This window comes from Puma concolor, chromosome C1 (assembly GCF_028749965.1).
Source record: "Puma concolor isolate L17-30 chromosome C1, mPumCon1.1.hap2, whole genome shotgun sequence".
Classification (NCBI taxonomy): domain Eukaryota; kingdom Metazoa; phylum Chordata; class Mammalia; order Carnivora; family Felidae; genus Puma; species Puma concolor.
In genome coordinates this window covers 167,868,556-167,882,173 of record NC_141674.1, presented here as the reverse complement: position 1 = coordinate 167,882,173, position 13,618 = coordinate 167,868,556, and the positions used below count along the sequence as shown (strand labels likewise).

The following is a 13,618-nucleotide window of genomic DNA, read 5'->3' as shown; positions in this document are numbered from 1 at the left end:
TAACCCATCTATTGGTTTCACTTTGTGATCAAAGAGTCTCCATGCAACCACTACATGGCAGTATTCTTAAGGACACTTTTGAAAACCTCTTCTCCCAAATTAGGCCAGTTCAGTAACAGGACTGATACCTGAACTTTCAAATAACAAGAGCAAAAGAAGGAAGAGATTTTTTTTTTTTAATTGGAAAGGCTTCCTTCAAAGTGCAGAATGAAAATGGGAAATTACTGGTGTAAATATTTTTACAAGTTTGAAATGATTTAGGGGATGAATTCAAAGTTGGGCCATTTAAGGAGTTGCTGATGGTTGACATGAAGGTTAGAGTGACTTCACAACACTAACTTGATCTTCTTATCACTTAATGAATATCCCTACTCTTCAGAAGAGTCAGGTGCATTTTCTTTATCTTCTTACACAGTCTTCTAATTTACAGAATTAAAGTAACAGCTGAATTACCTATCAAATAATTCAGACAACTAATCAACTACTAAAGTGGACAAATCTTTTAACTGTATTAAGTTGATGTTGCTGCTAGATAAAGCAACATTTGTTCTTTCCTTTAATAGAGACATAAGGTGTTGTCTCGCTCCTCTATAAAGAACTCACTCATCCCTTTCCTTGGACAGATCTTTTCATCTTATTATCCTATCTTAAACAATGTCTCATGTCTATCTAAATATAGAACTCATCTCCTCCCTTTCTTAGAATATATAGTTACAACAAGAGCTTCCATGGAGACAAAATGTAACGTTGAAAAAATTTCTTTTGCAGAGGCGTATCCACCAAGCTTTTACTCCAGACCTAAGTCCATTACAACTTTTGTGGGTAAGACAGCCAAGTTCCTCTGCACAGTGTTAGGGACCCCCGTGATTGAAACCATTTGGCAGAAAGACGGCGCTGCACTATCGCCTTCCCCTAACCGCAAGATTTCAGATGCAGAAAACAAACACATTTTAGAACTCTCAAATCTTACAGTTCAAGATAGAGGAGTTTATTCTTGTAAAGCTTCTAACAAGTTTGGAGCTGACATCTGCCAAGCTGAGTTAATCATAATCGACAAGCCGCGTTTCATTAAAGAATTGGAGCCTGTGCAATCAGCTATCAATAAGAAGATCCGCCTTGAGTGCCAAGTAGACGAAGACAGAAAAGTTACAGTAACATGGAACAAAGATGGGCAAAAACTTCCCCCTGGAAAAGATTATAAGATCTATTTTGAAGATAAAATAGCATCGCTTGAGATCCCTCTGGCCAAACTAAAAGATTCAGGAACCTATGTCTGTACAGCTTCCAACGAGGCTGGGAGCAGCTCCTCTTCAGCCACAGTGACTATCAGAGGTAAGAAATGCGTGAATATTATCTTTCGCTTCCTTCTCTTTAAGGATGCCGCTGTAGAAAATCTTTGGCAAACAATGCAGCCCCTACATTTTATTATTAAAATAATTTCATCCAAGAAATTGTTTTGGTTTGGGGAAATCCTGGCATTGTTTGATTTTATGTTTTCAATCTTCTTTGGAAATCACTTTGTTCTTTTAAAGCTATCTGCCATTAACAAAGCTTGCTTAAAATTTCTTCTAAGAACGTCGAGTGTCTAGGCGACCCTTGACTGTCTTCTTTTATAAAATTGTATTTTGTGTAAGTCGAGTTTGCTTGTTTTGTGTTTGTTTGTTTGTTTTTTAATTGAGAGACTGGGAAAGTGTTTTATAATCATGGAAACAGGGAGAGCTATTGAGTGCACCATAACCTTTACAGAACTTTTATCGAGATATTTTATGTGTGTTGTGTCTTTTGGTTGTAATATGTCTACTTTTATTTTGTGGAGTTTATGCTTCAGATCTCTTTCCTTTTTCTTTTTTGTTAACTTCCTGTAGAGCCACCATCCTTTGTGAAGAAGGTGGATCCCTCTTATTTAATGCTCCCAGGTGAATCAGCACGCCTCCATTGCAAGCTGAAAGGCTCACCTGTGATCCAGGTTACTTGGTTTAAAAATAACAAAGAACTTAATGAGAGTAACACTATTCGAATGTCTTTTGTCAATTCTGAGGCTGTGCTTGATATTACGGATGTGAAAGTTGAAGACAGTGGCAATTACTCTTGTGAAGCGGTGAATGATGTTGGCAGTGACAGCTGCAGTGCCGAAATAGTTATCAAAGGTTTGTTTACTCAGAGTCCTTTGTGTTTCTGAGACAAGATTTTCTTTTTAATTGCTGGTAACCCGTTACTTATACGATGCTTTCGTGCTTTTGTAGAGCCTCCTTCTTTCATCAAAACTCTTGAGCCTGCAGATATAGTGAGAGGAACGAATGCCCTTCTTCAGTGTGAAGTCTCAGGCACTGGACCATTTGAAATTAGCTGGTTCAAAGATAAGAAGCAAATTCGGAGTAGTAAAAAGTACAGGTTGTTTTCTCAGAAGTCTCTTGTGTTCCTGGAGATATTTTCTTTCAATAGTGCAGACGTGGGTGACTATGAATGTGTTGTTGCTAATGAAGTTGGGAAGTGTGGCTGCGTTGCAACACATTTGTTAAAAGGTCAGTGCTTGAACATAATGATGTCTCTTTAATAAATTGTCAAGGTAGCTTTCCTAACCCATGGAAGGAAAGCTGGTGCCTTCTCTTCTCCTAATCTTTGAAAATATGTTTCACCTTTGGTTTAACCTGGGACCTTGGGGACAAAGCCAGTGACCTTCATCCAGTCTTTATTCTGAGATCACCGTAAACATTTAATCTCTGATAACAAAAGTGGATTATGGAATAATCTATAATCATTTTGTCAGCTGGTAACCATGTGTCTTCTATGCTTCTTTCTCTTGGATGGAGTTGTCATTCTTCTTAAATTTCAATATATTCTTCTAATTGGCCAACACCATGGGATAGCAATATTGGAAAGATAAATGTAATCTAGATTAAAACACTTAGATGTATATGGTGTTGAAAGTGCTTGGGAATTGATACGTTTTGTCTGTTCTCTTTCTTTAACTAGAACCACCAACCTTTGTAAAGAAAGTAGATGATTTTACTGCACTAGCAGGTCAAACTGTTACCTTACAAGCTGCCGTGAGAGGGTCAGAACCCATTTCTGTTGCATGGATGAAAGGACAGGAGATCATTAAAGAAGATGGAAAAATCAAAATGAGCTTTTCTAATGGTGTTGCGGTCCTGATAATCCCTGATGTTCAGATTAGTTTGGGTGGCAAATACACATGCCTGGCTGAAAATGAAGCCGGAAGCCAAACATCTGTTGGGGAATTAATAGTTAAAGGTTCGTGTAGGAACATTTTTACTTAGAATCAATATTTCCATTTAAAGCGAAACCTTAATGCACTTTTCGGCATGCTAACCATTTAATACCATTGTAGAACCTGCCAAAATCGTTGAGAGAGCAGAACTGATCCAGGTGACGGCAGGAGACCCAGCCACACTGGAGTACACGGTCACAGGCACCCCAGAACTCAAGCCCAAATGGTACAAAGATGGGAGACCTTTGGTTGCTAGTAAAAAGTATCGAATAAGTTTTAAAAACAATGTGGCCCAACTCAAATTTTATTCAGCTGAACTGCATGACAGTGGCCAATACACATTTGAGATTTCCAACGAAGTGGGCAGCAGCTCCTGTGAAACAACATTCACTGTGTTAGGTTAGTATCTTCAGAAACCTGTGCCACGAGTTCCCTTGAAACCCAACAAATGAGCAAAAATGAAACCACCGAGCCCTTTTCCATGCTCATCTTTCTTTTCTTCTTGTGTCACGAACAGATAGAGACATCGCTCCATTTTTTACCAAACCCCTGCGCAACATGGATAGCGTTGTTAGCAGTACCTGCAGGCTGGACTGCAAAATCGCTGGCTCCCTCCCAATGAGGGTGTCCTGGTTTAAGGATGGTAGAGAAATAGCTTCTTCTGACAAGTACAGAATAGCGTTTGTGGAAGGCACGGCCTCTCTGGAGATCAGCAGAGTAGACATGAACGATGCGGGCAATTTCACCTGTCGAGCCACAAATTCCGTGGGAAGCAAAGACAGCAGTGCAGCCCTGATTGTGCAAGGTTGGCTGGACACTTTGCATTTCATTCTAATGTAGACGATGTTCCAATTAAGACTTCTTCCCTTAGATCATGCCTCTTAACTCTTAGAAATTCTTTCTTCTACCCCTTCTTTAGAACCACCCAGTTTTGTAATTAAACCTGCATCAAAGGATGTTCTGCCTGGCTCAGCAGTCTGCCTGAAGAGCACCTTCCAAGGGTCCACTCCTCTCAAAATCAGATGGTTTAAGGGTGACAAAGAGCTTGTTTCTGGTGGGAGCTGCTATATTACCAAAGAAGCTTTAGAAAGTTCCCTGGAACTCTATGCAGTAAAAACCTCCGATTCGGGCACATATACCTGTAAAGTCAGCAACGTCGCCGGAAGCGTGGAGTGCAGTGCAAACTTATTTGTAAAAGGTCTGCATTGTTTTCTTGACATCTTTGTGCTGCCATCGTTCTAGGTTCTTTCCTCTTCCTCATGTTTCTTCATAACTTCCTTCCTTCCACAGAACCGGCCATGTTTGTTGAAAAGTTAGAGCCATCACAGTTGTTAAAGAAGGGAGATGCCACCCAGCTGGCCTGCAAAGTAACTGGTACCCCTCCGATTAAAATAACATGGTTTGCAAACGATAGAGAAATTAAGGAGAGCAGCAAACACAAAATGTCTTTTGTGGAGTCCACTGCGGTCCTAAGACTTACAGACATTGCCATCGAAGACAGCGGTGAATATATGTGTGAGGCTCAAAATGAGGCTGGCAGTGACCACTGTGGTAGCATTTTAATAGTCAAAGGTTTGTGTCCACCTTGCCCCTTGGTTTACCAAAGTTGTGGCCCGTAGCATAGATTCCTCCCTCATTAACTCAAAATAATTCCTCTTCTGTAGAGTCACCTTACTTTACCAAGGAATTTAAGCCAATTGAGGTGTTGAAGGAATACGATGTCATGTTGCTCGCCGAGGTGGCAGGCACACCTCCCTTTGAGATCACTTGGTTCAAAGACAACACAACGCTGCGAAGTGGTAGGAAGTATAAAACCTTGGTTCAGGACCGGCTGGTTAGCCTGCAGATCCTCAAGTTTGTAGCTGCAGATGCTGGTGAATACCAGTGTCGGGTGACCAATGAGGTGGGCAGCAGCACCTGCAGTGCCCGGGTGACTTTAAGAGGTTAGTGTCAGTTCAAATGATGCACTGGCTCTTCTGCAGAATCAACTCTTCTTTAAAAAAAAAATCTAGTTTTGGTGTAAAGCTGACATTGAGAATTATTCTTCTATTAGAACCTCCAACCTTTGTAAAGAAGATCGAGAGTACCAGCTCCCTTCGAGGAGGCACGGCTGCCTTCCAGGCCACTCTGAAGGGCTCCTTGCCAATCACGGTGACTTGGTTAAAAGACAACGATGAAATCACCGAAGACAATAATATAAGAATGACCTTTGAGAACAACGTGGCTAGTCTGTACCTCAGTGGCATTGAAGTCAAACATGATGGGAAATATGTCTGTCAGGCCAGAAATGATGCAGGAATACAAAGATGTTCTGCACTGCTCTCAGTTAAAGGTCGGTTCAGAAAGTTTGCCATGGGTTTTAGGAACTAATGCAGATGTAAGCCTTTTAGCAGAGTGATTCACAACCCACACCTATCCCTTTGTTTTCTACAGAACCTGCAACAATCACCGAGGAGGCTGTGTCTATAGATGTCACCCAAGGAGACCCAGCCACTTTGCAGGTTAAATTTTCAGGGACCAAGGAGATTACAGCCAGATGGTTTAAAGATGGCCAAGAGCTGACCCTGGGCCAAAAATACAAAATCAGCGTCAGTGACACAGTCTCTGTACTGAAGATTATTTCTACAGAAAAGAGAGATAGTGGAGAATACACTTTTGAGGTCCAGAACGATGTTGGCAGAAGCAGCTGCAAAGCTAGAATTAATGTATTAGGTTGGTATTGAAACGGGGTATCCTGTGCTCCTCCACATCTTACAGTTTCAGAGAAAATGCAGATTGCTGGGTTGACCTAACTTTTCTTGTTGTTTTCTGCTTTTTCATTGGATAGATCTTATCATACCTCCCTCATTCACCAAAAAGCTGAAGAAAATGGACAGCATTAAAGGGTCTTTCATTGACCTAGAGTGTATAGTGGCTGGGTCCCATCCCATAAGCATCCAATGGTTCAAAGACGACCAAGAAATATCAGCTAGTGAGAAATACAAATTCTCTTTTCATGACAACACTGCCTTCTTGGAAATCAGTCAGCTGGAAGGTTCAGACAGTGGGACATATACTTGTTCTGCCACTAATAAGGCAGGACACAACCAGTGCAGTGGCCATCTTACAGTCAAAGGTTGGCATTTTTTATCTCCACTTATCAAGAACTTCTTGCTCTCTCATTTCTTAATTCGCACCCTTATTGCTCCATTCCAAAATAAACCTGCCTTTCTCTTTTTACTCCTTTTTCTTTCATCCCAGAACCCCCTTACTTCATGGAAAAGCCACAGTCACAAGACGTCAACCCCAATGCAAGGGTTCAGTTAAAGGCTCTTGTGGGTGGTACTGCACCCATGACGATAAAGTGGTTTAAAGATAACAGAGAGTTGCACTCAGGAGCGGCTCGCTCAGTCTGGAAGGATGACACCTCCACCATTCTGGAGCTCTTTTCAGCCAAAGCTGCTGACTCTGGGACCTACATTTGTCAACTTAGCAATGATGTTGGCACAGCAACCAGTAAAGCCACTCTCTTTGTGAAAGGTCTGATCTCTGCATACACCTCTCTTGCTTGTCTAGCTTTTCCTGGAGGGAGGGAAGAGGCTTAAGAAAGCGATTTTGGCCTTTGTTTTACAAAAATGTTCAACATCACACTCTTTTCCCCATCTTTAGAACCTCCTCAATTCATTAAGAAGCCCAGCCCTGTATTAGTGCTGAGAAATGGACAGTCTACAACATTTGAATGCCAAATAACAGGCACTCCTGAAATCAGAGTTGCTTGGTATCTGGACGGGAATGAAATAACGGCCATTAAGAAACATGGCATTTCCTTCATCGATGGTTTAGCCACTTTCCAAATTTCTGGTGCCAGGGTAGAAAACAGCGGGACTTACGTCTGTGAAGCCCGTAATGATGCAGGCACGGCAAGCTGCAGCATTGAATTAAAAGTGAAAGGTTTGTGACCGGATCTCCTTTCCATTTGGGCTGTGCTGCCAGCCAGGCCCTGGGTCTTCCCTTGAGTAAGCCAGTCTCTGTCTTCCCTTTGAATCCTTAGAACCTCCCACCTTTATCAGGGAGCTGAAGCCTGTGGAAGTAGTGAAAGACAGCGATGTGGAGCTGGAATGTGAAGTGATGGGAACCGCTCCATTTGAAGTCACGTGGCTGAAGAATAACAAGGAAATCCGAAGCAGCAAAAAGTACACCCTAAGTGGCAGAGTATCTGTGTTTAACCTCCATATCACCAAATGTGACCCTTCAGACACTGGTGAATACCAGTGCATTGTATCCAATGAAGGCGGCAGCTGCTCTTGCAGTACTAGAGTCTCCCTCAAAGGTCAGTCATGCACACGAGAAGCAGGGTACCATGGAGAAATTTGGTAATGCTCTTTAATTTTATGATTACGAGGAGAAGTTCAAATATCCCTCTTCTTTTCGCACTGTCTGATTCCATCACAGAACCACCGTCGTTCACTAAGAAGATAGAGAATGTCACTACTGTTTTGAAAACTTCTGCCACCTTTCAGAGTACCGTGGCGGGCGCTCCTCCCATCTCCATAACCTGGCTAAAGGATGATCACATTCTCAATGAAGATGATAACGTTCATATTTCATTTGTGAACAATGTGGCCACACTTCAGATCCGGGCTGTGGACAATGGGCACAGCGGAAGATACACGTGTCAAGCCAAGAACGAGTCAGGAATTGAGAGGTGTTATGCTTTCCTTTTAGTGCAAGGTTTGTAAGCCTTTCTCTTGAGAACTTAGTCTGTGGGGACAATTTCACAAGCACGCCTTAGTTCTCGTAGAATTATCAATGCAACTAATTTGCATTTTTAATTCTCACTGCAGAACCTGCTCAAATCCTAGAGAAAGCTAAATCTGTTGACGTTACTGAGAAAGACCCAGTCACGCTGGAGTGTGTTGTGGCTGGAACACCAGAACTCAAAGTGAAGTGGCTCAAAGATGGAAAACAAATTGTGCCCAGTAGATACTTTTCGATGAGTTTTGAAAATAATGTGGCCAGTTTTAGGATTCAGTCGGTAATGAAGCAAGACAGTGGTCAGTATACTTTCAAGGTGGAAAACGACTTTGGAAGCAGCAGCTGTGACGCCTACCTGAGAGTGCTAGGTTTGTATTTTAGCACTAGTTGGCTTCTCTTCCTTATTTCTACTATTTAATACCATTTGTAAACAAATGGCAACATACTGATGGATGTGTTTTGCTGTTTGTGTTGGATAGATGAAAATATTCCTCCATCATTCACCAAAAAATTAACCAAAATGGATAAGGTTCTGGGCTCTTCTATACGTATGGAGTGCAAGGTTTCTGGCTCACTTCCTATTAGTGCTCAGTGGTTTAAGGATGGAAAAGAAATATCTACAAGTGCAAAATACAGACTTGTCTGTCATGAAAACACTGTGTCACTGGAAGTCAACAATCTGGAATTAGAAGATACTGCAAATTACACATGCAGGGTCTCAAATGTAGCAGGAGACGATGCGTGCAGTGGCATCTTAACTGTTAAAGGTTAGAACTTCTCTTCCTCTTCTTGATTCTTCTTTGTGATTGCTTTTTAAATGTACCACGCTTACCTTGTATTCTTTATAGCTAAAAGTCTTAATAATTCTGTTTCTTTAGCTACATATTTATTGAGTTCAAGAAATATACGGTCATCACCTCTTTTCAGAACTGTTTTCTTATATGTCTATAAGACTGTCAAAATAGTTTACAAGGGATCTAATTAAATATATTTCTCTTAACATCTATAGAACCACCAAGCTTCTTAGTGAAACCTGAGCGACAACAAGCGATACCTGATTCTACAGTAGAATTTAAAGCAGTACTGAAAGGAACACCACCATTTAAAATAAAGTGGTTTAAAGATGATGTGGAACTTGCCTCTGGACCTACATGTTTCATTGGCTTGGAAGGGTCAACTACCTTCTTAAATCTCTATTCGGTGGATGCTTCCAAGACTGGACAATATACTTGCCAAGTTACCAATGATGTTGGTAGCGACTCTTGTACTACAATGTTGCTTGTGACAGGTGTGCAAGTTTGATTGTTTTATGTGTCTGACCTCTGGCTCCTTTCTGTACAATGCATCTTCCCAATCAAGAAAGTACACCTCTCTCTAACAGTGCACTGTATTATGCCAGGCATTGTTCATCTTTTCCTCTTTCCTACATATTACCTAACGTGGCTTTTGTTATTTATATCGATTTTCCCATAATCTCCTCTTTCTTTCACTCTCTAGAACCACCAAAGTTTGTAAAGAAATTAGACGCATCCAAGATAGTGAAAGCAGGTGACTCGGCACGACTTGAATGCAAGATAACCGGATCCCCAGAAATCAGAGTCGTGTGGTACAGAAATGAACATGAACTCCAAGCCAGTGATAAATACAGAATGACTTTCATTGACTCAGTGGCTGTCATACAGATGAACAATCTCAGTACTGAGGACGGTGGGGATTTCATTTGTGAGGCTCAGAATCTTGCTGGCAGCACAAGCTGTAGTACCAAGGTTATCGTAAAAGGTAGAAATCTCTTTCTTCTGTTCCTCGTTACCTAAAAACCACCTTCTTCTCCCCTGCTGTAGCAGAACTCTTTTTTTCTTTTACTGTCATTTTAGCTTCCATTTAAGATCATAGACTCTTTTCCCAAACTAAAATTACTTCCCTTTTCAGATGTTATTTCTTCTTAAGATTTGCTTACACGTAGCCAATCATTCTGGGATATTTTTCATGTTATTCCAGTGCCATAATTCTGATCACCTCAACACATTAGCCAAGCAATTCAAATTTGATGTTTCACAAACATACCAAAAAAAAAAAAAGTAGGCATTTTAAAATTAATTTTTGCCTTCAATAACCTTATGAATGGATCATCATCCTCATGATAATCTTTATCATTAATAACAAATCATATTTAGTGGCTCCTGGGTGGCTCAGGCGGTTAAGTGTCCCACTTCAGCTCAGGTCATGATCTCACCATCTGTGATTTCGAGCCCCGTGTCAGGCTCTGTGCTGACAACTCATAGCCTGGAGCCTGCTTCGGATTCTGTGTCTCCGTCTCTCTCTGCCCATCACCCACTCATACTCTGTCTCTCTCTGCCTCTCAAAAATGAATAAACATTTAAAAATTTTTAAATAAAAATAACAAGCAATATTTTACTCCATATATATATGGTACAAGCAATATGGGTTTAACCCTACATTTAAAAGAGGAAAATTATATATTTTTCTCTCTCTCTAGAATTGGTTCTTATTTTTTTAAAAAATTATATCACTATACTCTTAGTACTAGTTTTCTGCAGCCATTTTCCAATATTTTTATCACAAAGTCCAAGTCTGTCATGGTGTGAGGCAATTATTTCAATAACATTTGTTGACATGGAAGATTAGATCACAGACATCATGGTGGCTTCTAAGTATCTTAGTTATAGAGCATATACAAAAAATTTCAGTCCTGAAGTCAGGATTCCATACCTCATGCAAATCATCTTAGTTAAGGTACTTGGGTTTGGTTTTTGTTTTACAACTTTTGCATCAATCCTTATAGTCCAAGATAAATTAGTAAGGTTAGGTAGATAGAAGTTGAGCTGTTTTGGAAAGACATCTAGGGGGTCTAGTCTGAGCTCTCTCCCAAGGAAGCAGAGTGATTTTACAAAGGCTAATGTTACCCATTACAGTATCTTGACTCTTTCTTCCAACTTAAAAACAAAGAAATAAATATATTCTATGGAATTAAATAGCCCAATTCATTAGAAATTCTTATTTTCTACAGAACCACCTGTTTTTAGCAGCTTCCCGCCTGTAGTAGAAACCCTTAAAAATACCGAAGTCAGTCTTGAGTGTGAACTTTCGGGAACACCGCCATTTGAGGTGATATGGTACAAAGACAAGCGGCAACTGCGAAGTAGCAAGAAATACAAGATTGCCTCCAAAAATTTCCATGCAAGTATTCACGTTCTCAATGTTGAAACCTCAGACATTGGTGAATACCACTGCAAGGCACGGAATGAAGTGGGAAGTGATACTTGCATTTGTATTGTCAAATTGAAAGGTAAGTGTATTTCCTGCACATGGTGGAAAGGGCAGGAATGTGCCCAACACTTATTTCCTCTCTCTCTCTTCCATTATCTGGACAATGTTCTCAACAGTCTCCACCCATCTTTCCCTGTTCAGAACCACCAAGATTTGTCTCCAAACTGAACAGCCTCACCGTTGTGGCTGGCGAGCCTGCTGAGTTACAAGCATCCATAGAAGGAGCCCAGCCTATTTCTGTCCAGTGGCTTAAAGAGAAAGAAGAAGTGATCAGAGAAAGTGAAAACATCAGAATTACATTTGTAGAAAATGTTGCAACTCTGCAGTTTGCAAAAGCAGAACCAGCTAATGCTGGGAAGTATATCTGCCAAATCAAGAATGATGGTGGAATGAGGGAAAACATGGCCACGCTGACTGTTTTAGGTTGGTACAATACAGTATGATGGTCCCCTGGTAGAAGGTGGGGCCAAACACTGAGAAGACTTACTGAGAGTCACTAGTAGAATCTCTTGTTCTGAATTTCTTCTAGAATGATACTAATACTTTCTTATTTGAAAGGTTTAAGAGAAAGGACCTAATGGACCTTCTTCTTTTTCTTCTTCTTTTTTTTCCCCTAATTGATCTTTTAAACACTCTTTCCTATTTCTGTGATCCTGACAAAAATTAGCTATCTGTTTGATTGTTTACCTACTACTTTTCTTGATGGATTAGCAGATGCAATCATGACTCTCTTTTGCTTAAGCATGAAAACTGTTGGGAGCCAGCATATGCAACAAAGAAATTTTGGTTCCAAAGTACTGGTTGTTAAAGCTTACAAGAACTCCCAAGATCAAAGTTTGATAGGAAAGACTTCCACTTGCATCTTTGAACAATTTAGCAATTGTTTGGATGACAACTTTGAAAAAAAAAAAAAAACTGGCTCTAGAACCTTAAAAAAAATAAAGCAGGAATATCAATTCATAATAACATGAATCCTTTGCTCTAAAGAGGGTCAAATGCAAATCAATACACATTGTCTAATGTATATTATCTGAATTGTTTTGGAAATCAACTAGTGCACAAGCACATTTCTTAATAATTCCCATAATTTCATGATAGCACGTAATTGTGGAATCACATTTTGAGGTCTAGAGAGAGAGCCTAACATAACCACACCACTGGAAGAAACAATGTGAGCGAATTTGAGAGTAGAGGCATGGTTAAGGTAATGGAACTTGACAGATGGCTGTCACGTTTTATTTCAGAGCCTGCAGTCATTGTTGAGAAGGCAGGACCAATGACGGTGACCGTGGGAGAAACGTGCACTCTGGAGTGTAAGGTGGCTGGCACTCCCGAACTCTCAGTTGAATGGTACAAGGACGGAAAGCTGTTGACCAGCAGCCAAAAACACAAATTTAGCTTCTACAACAAAATCTCTTCCTTAAAGATTCTCTCTGTTGAAAGGCAAGACGCAGGCACATACACTTTCCAGGTGCAAAATAATGTTGGAAAAAGCAGCTGTACGGCTGTGGTTGATGTTTCAGGTTAGTTCTGATCCGTTCCCCATGTTGCATATGTGAATTCCTTTCACCGGTTTCCTTCTCTCAAGTCTCTTCTGCTCTTTTAAATCCTGATGAATCTCTTGCCTTTCTTCACACAGACCGAATGGTCCCTCCCTCTTTCACACGAAGACTGAGAGATACCGCTGGGGTGCTGGGTACTTCGTGCATCTTGGAGTGCAAAGTAGCTGGCTCATCACCTATCTCTGTTGCCTGGTTTCATGAGAGAACTAAGATTGTCAGTGGAGCAAAGTACCAAACCACATTTTCAGATAATGTATGCACGCTGCAGCTGAATTCTCTGGATTCCTCAGATATGGGCAATTACACATGCGTGGCTGCGAATGCCGCTGGGTCTGATGAGTGTCGTGCCGTGTTGGCCGTACAAGGTCAGTGTTATAGATGCAAACCGTTTCTTACAGATTCCTCTCTGGGTGCACATCCAGGCACGCATCTGACACACATTCAAAAGTGCTCTTTGTCTTTGATTCAAAGTTGCAGCTTAGAAGCTTATGGGCTCTTTTCACTGTCCTCCATGTCTATGTAGAACCACCGTCTTTTGTGAAGGAACCTGAACCTGTGGAGATAGTACCAGGCAAAAATGTCACCTTCACAAGCGTTATTAGAGGATCCCCTCCGTTCAAGGTGGGCTGGTTCAGAGGTGCCAGGGAACTGGTGAGAGGAGACCAGTGCAACATCTATTTTGAAGACACTGTGGCAGAACTGGAATTATTTAATGTGGACATCTCTCAGAGTGGGGAGTATACTTGTGTGGTTTCTAACAGTGCTGGCCAAACATCCTGCACTACTCGCCTCTTTGTAAAAGGTT

The 13,618-nt window shown here is 40.9% G+C and overlaps 1 protein-coding gene across 49 annotated transcripts in view; it reads left to right on the top strand.

The window, feature by feature from the left end:
* Positions 1-13,618, top strand: part of TTN (titin) — a 277,493-nt gene that overhangs the window by 70,959 nt on the left and 192,916 nt on the right. For all 49 annotated transcript variants that reach the window (XM_086719030.1, XM_086719018.1, XM_086719009.1 and 46 more), the window contains 25 exons: positions 769-1,332; positions 1,866-2,147; positions 2,244-2,522; positions 2,974-3,252; positions 3,350-3,628; positions 3,747-4,034; positions 4,149-4,427; positions 4,520-4,801; positions 4,894-5,172; positions 5,283-5,561; positions 5,663-5,941; positions 6,057-6,344; positions 6,470-6,748; positions 6,878-7,159; positions 7,260-7,538; positions 7,661-7,939; positions 8,053-8,331; positions 8,443-8,730; positions 8,973-9,251; positions 9,461-9,742; positions 10,992-11,270; positions 11,393-11,674; positions 12,496-12,774; positions 12,891-13,178; positions 13,337-13,615. In XM_086719030.1, the coding sequence (XP_086575156.1) occupies positions 769-1,332; positions 1,866-2,147; positions 2,244-2,522; positions 2,974-3,252; positions 3,350-3,628; positions 3,747-4,034; positions 4,149-4,427; positions 4,520-4,801; positions 4,894-5,172; positions 5,283-5,561; positions 5,663-5,941; positions 6,057-6,344; positions 6,470-6,748; positions 6,878-7,159; positions 7,260-7,538; positions 7,661-7,939; positions 8,053-8,331; positions 8,443-8,730; positions 8,973-9,251; positions 9,461-9,742; positions 10,992-11,270; positions 11,393-11,674; positions 12,496-12,774; positions 12,891-13,178; positions 13,337-13,615 (7,311 nt within the window). The remainder of the gene's footprint in view (positions 1-768; positions 1,333-1,865; positions 2,148-2,243; positions 2,523-2,973; positions 3,253-3,349; positions 3,629-3,746; positions 4,035-4,148; positions 4,428-4,519; positions 4,802-4,893; positions 5,173-5,282; positions 5,562-5,662; positions 5,942-6,056; positions 6,345-6,469; positions 6,749-6,877; positions 7,160-7,259; positions 7,539-7,660; positions 7,940-8,052; positions 8,332-8,442; positions 8,731-8,972; positions 9,252-9,460; positions 9,743-10,991; positions 11,271-11,392; positions 11,675-12,495; positions 12,775-12,890; positions 13,179-13,336; positions 13,616-13,618) is intronic.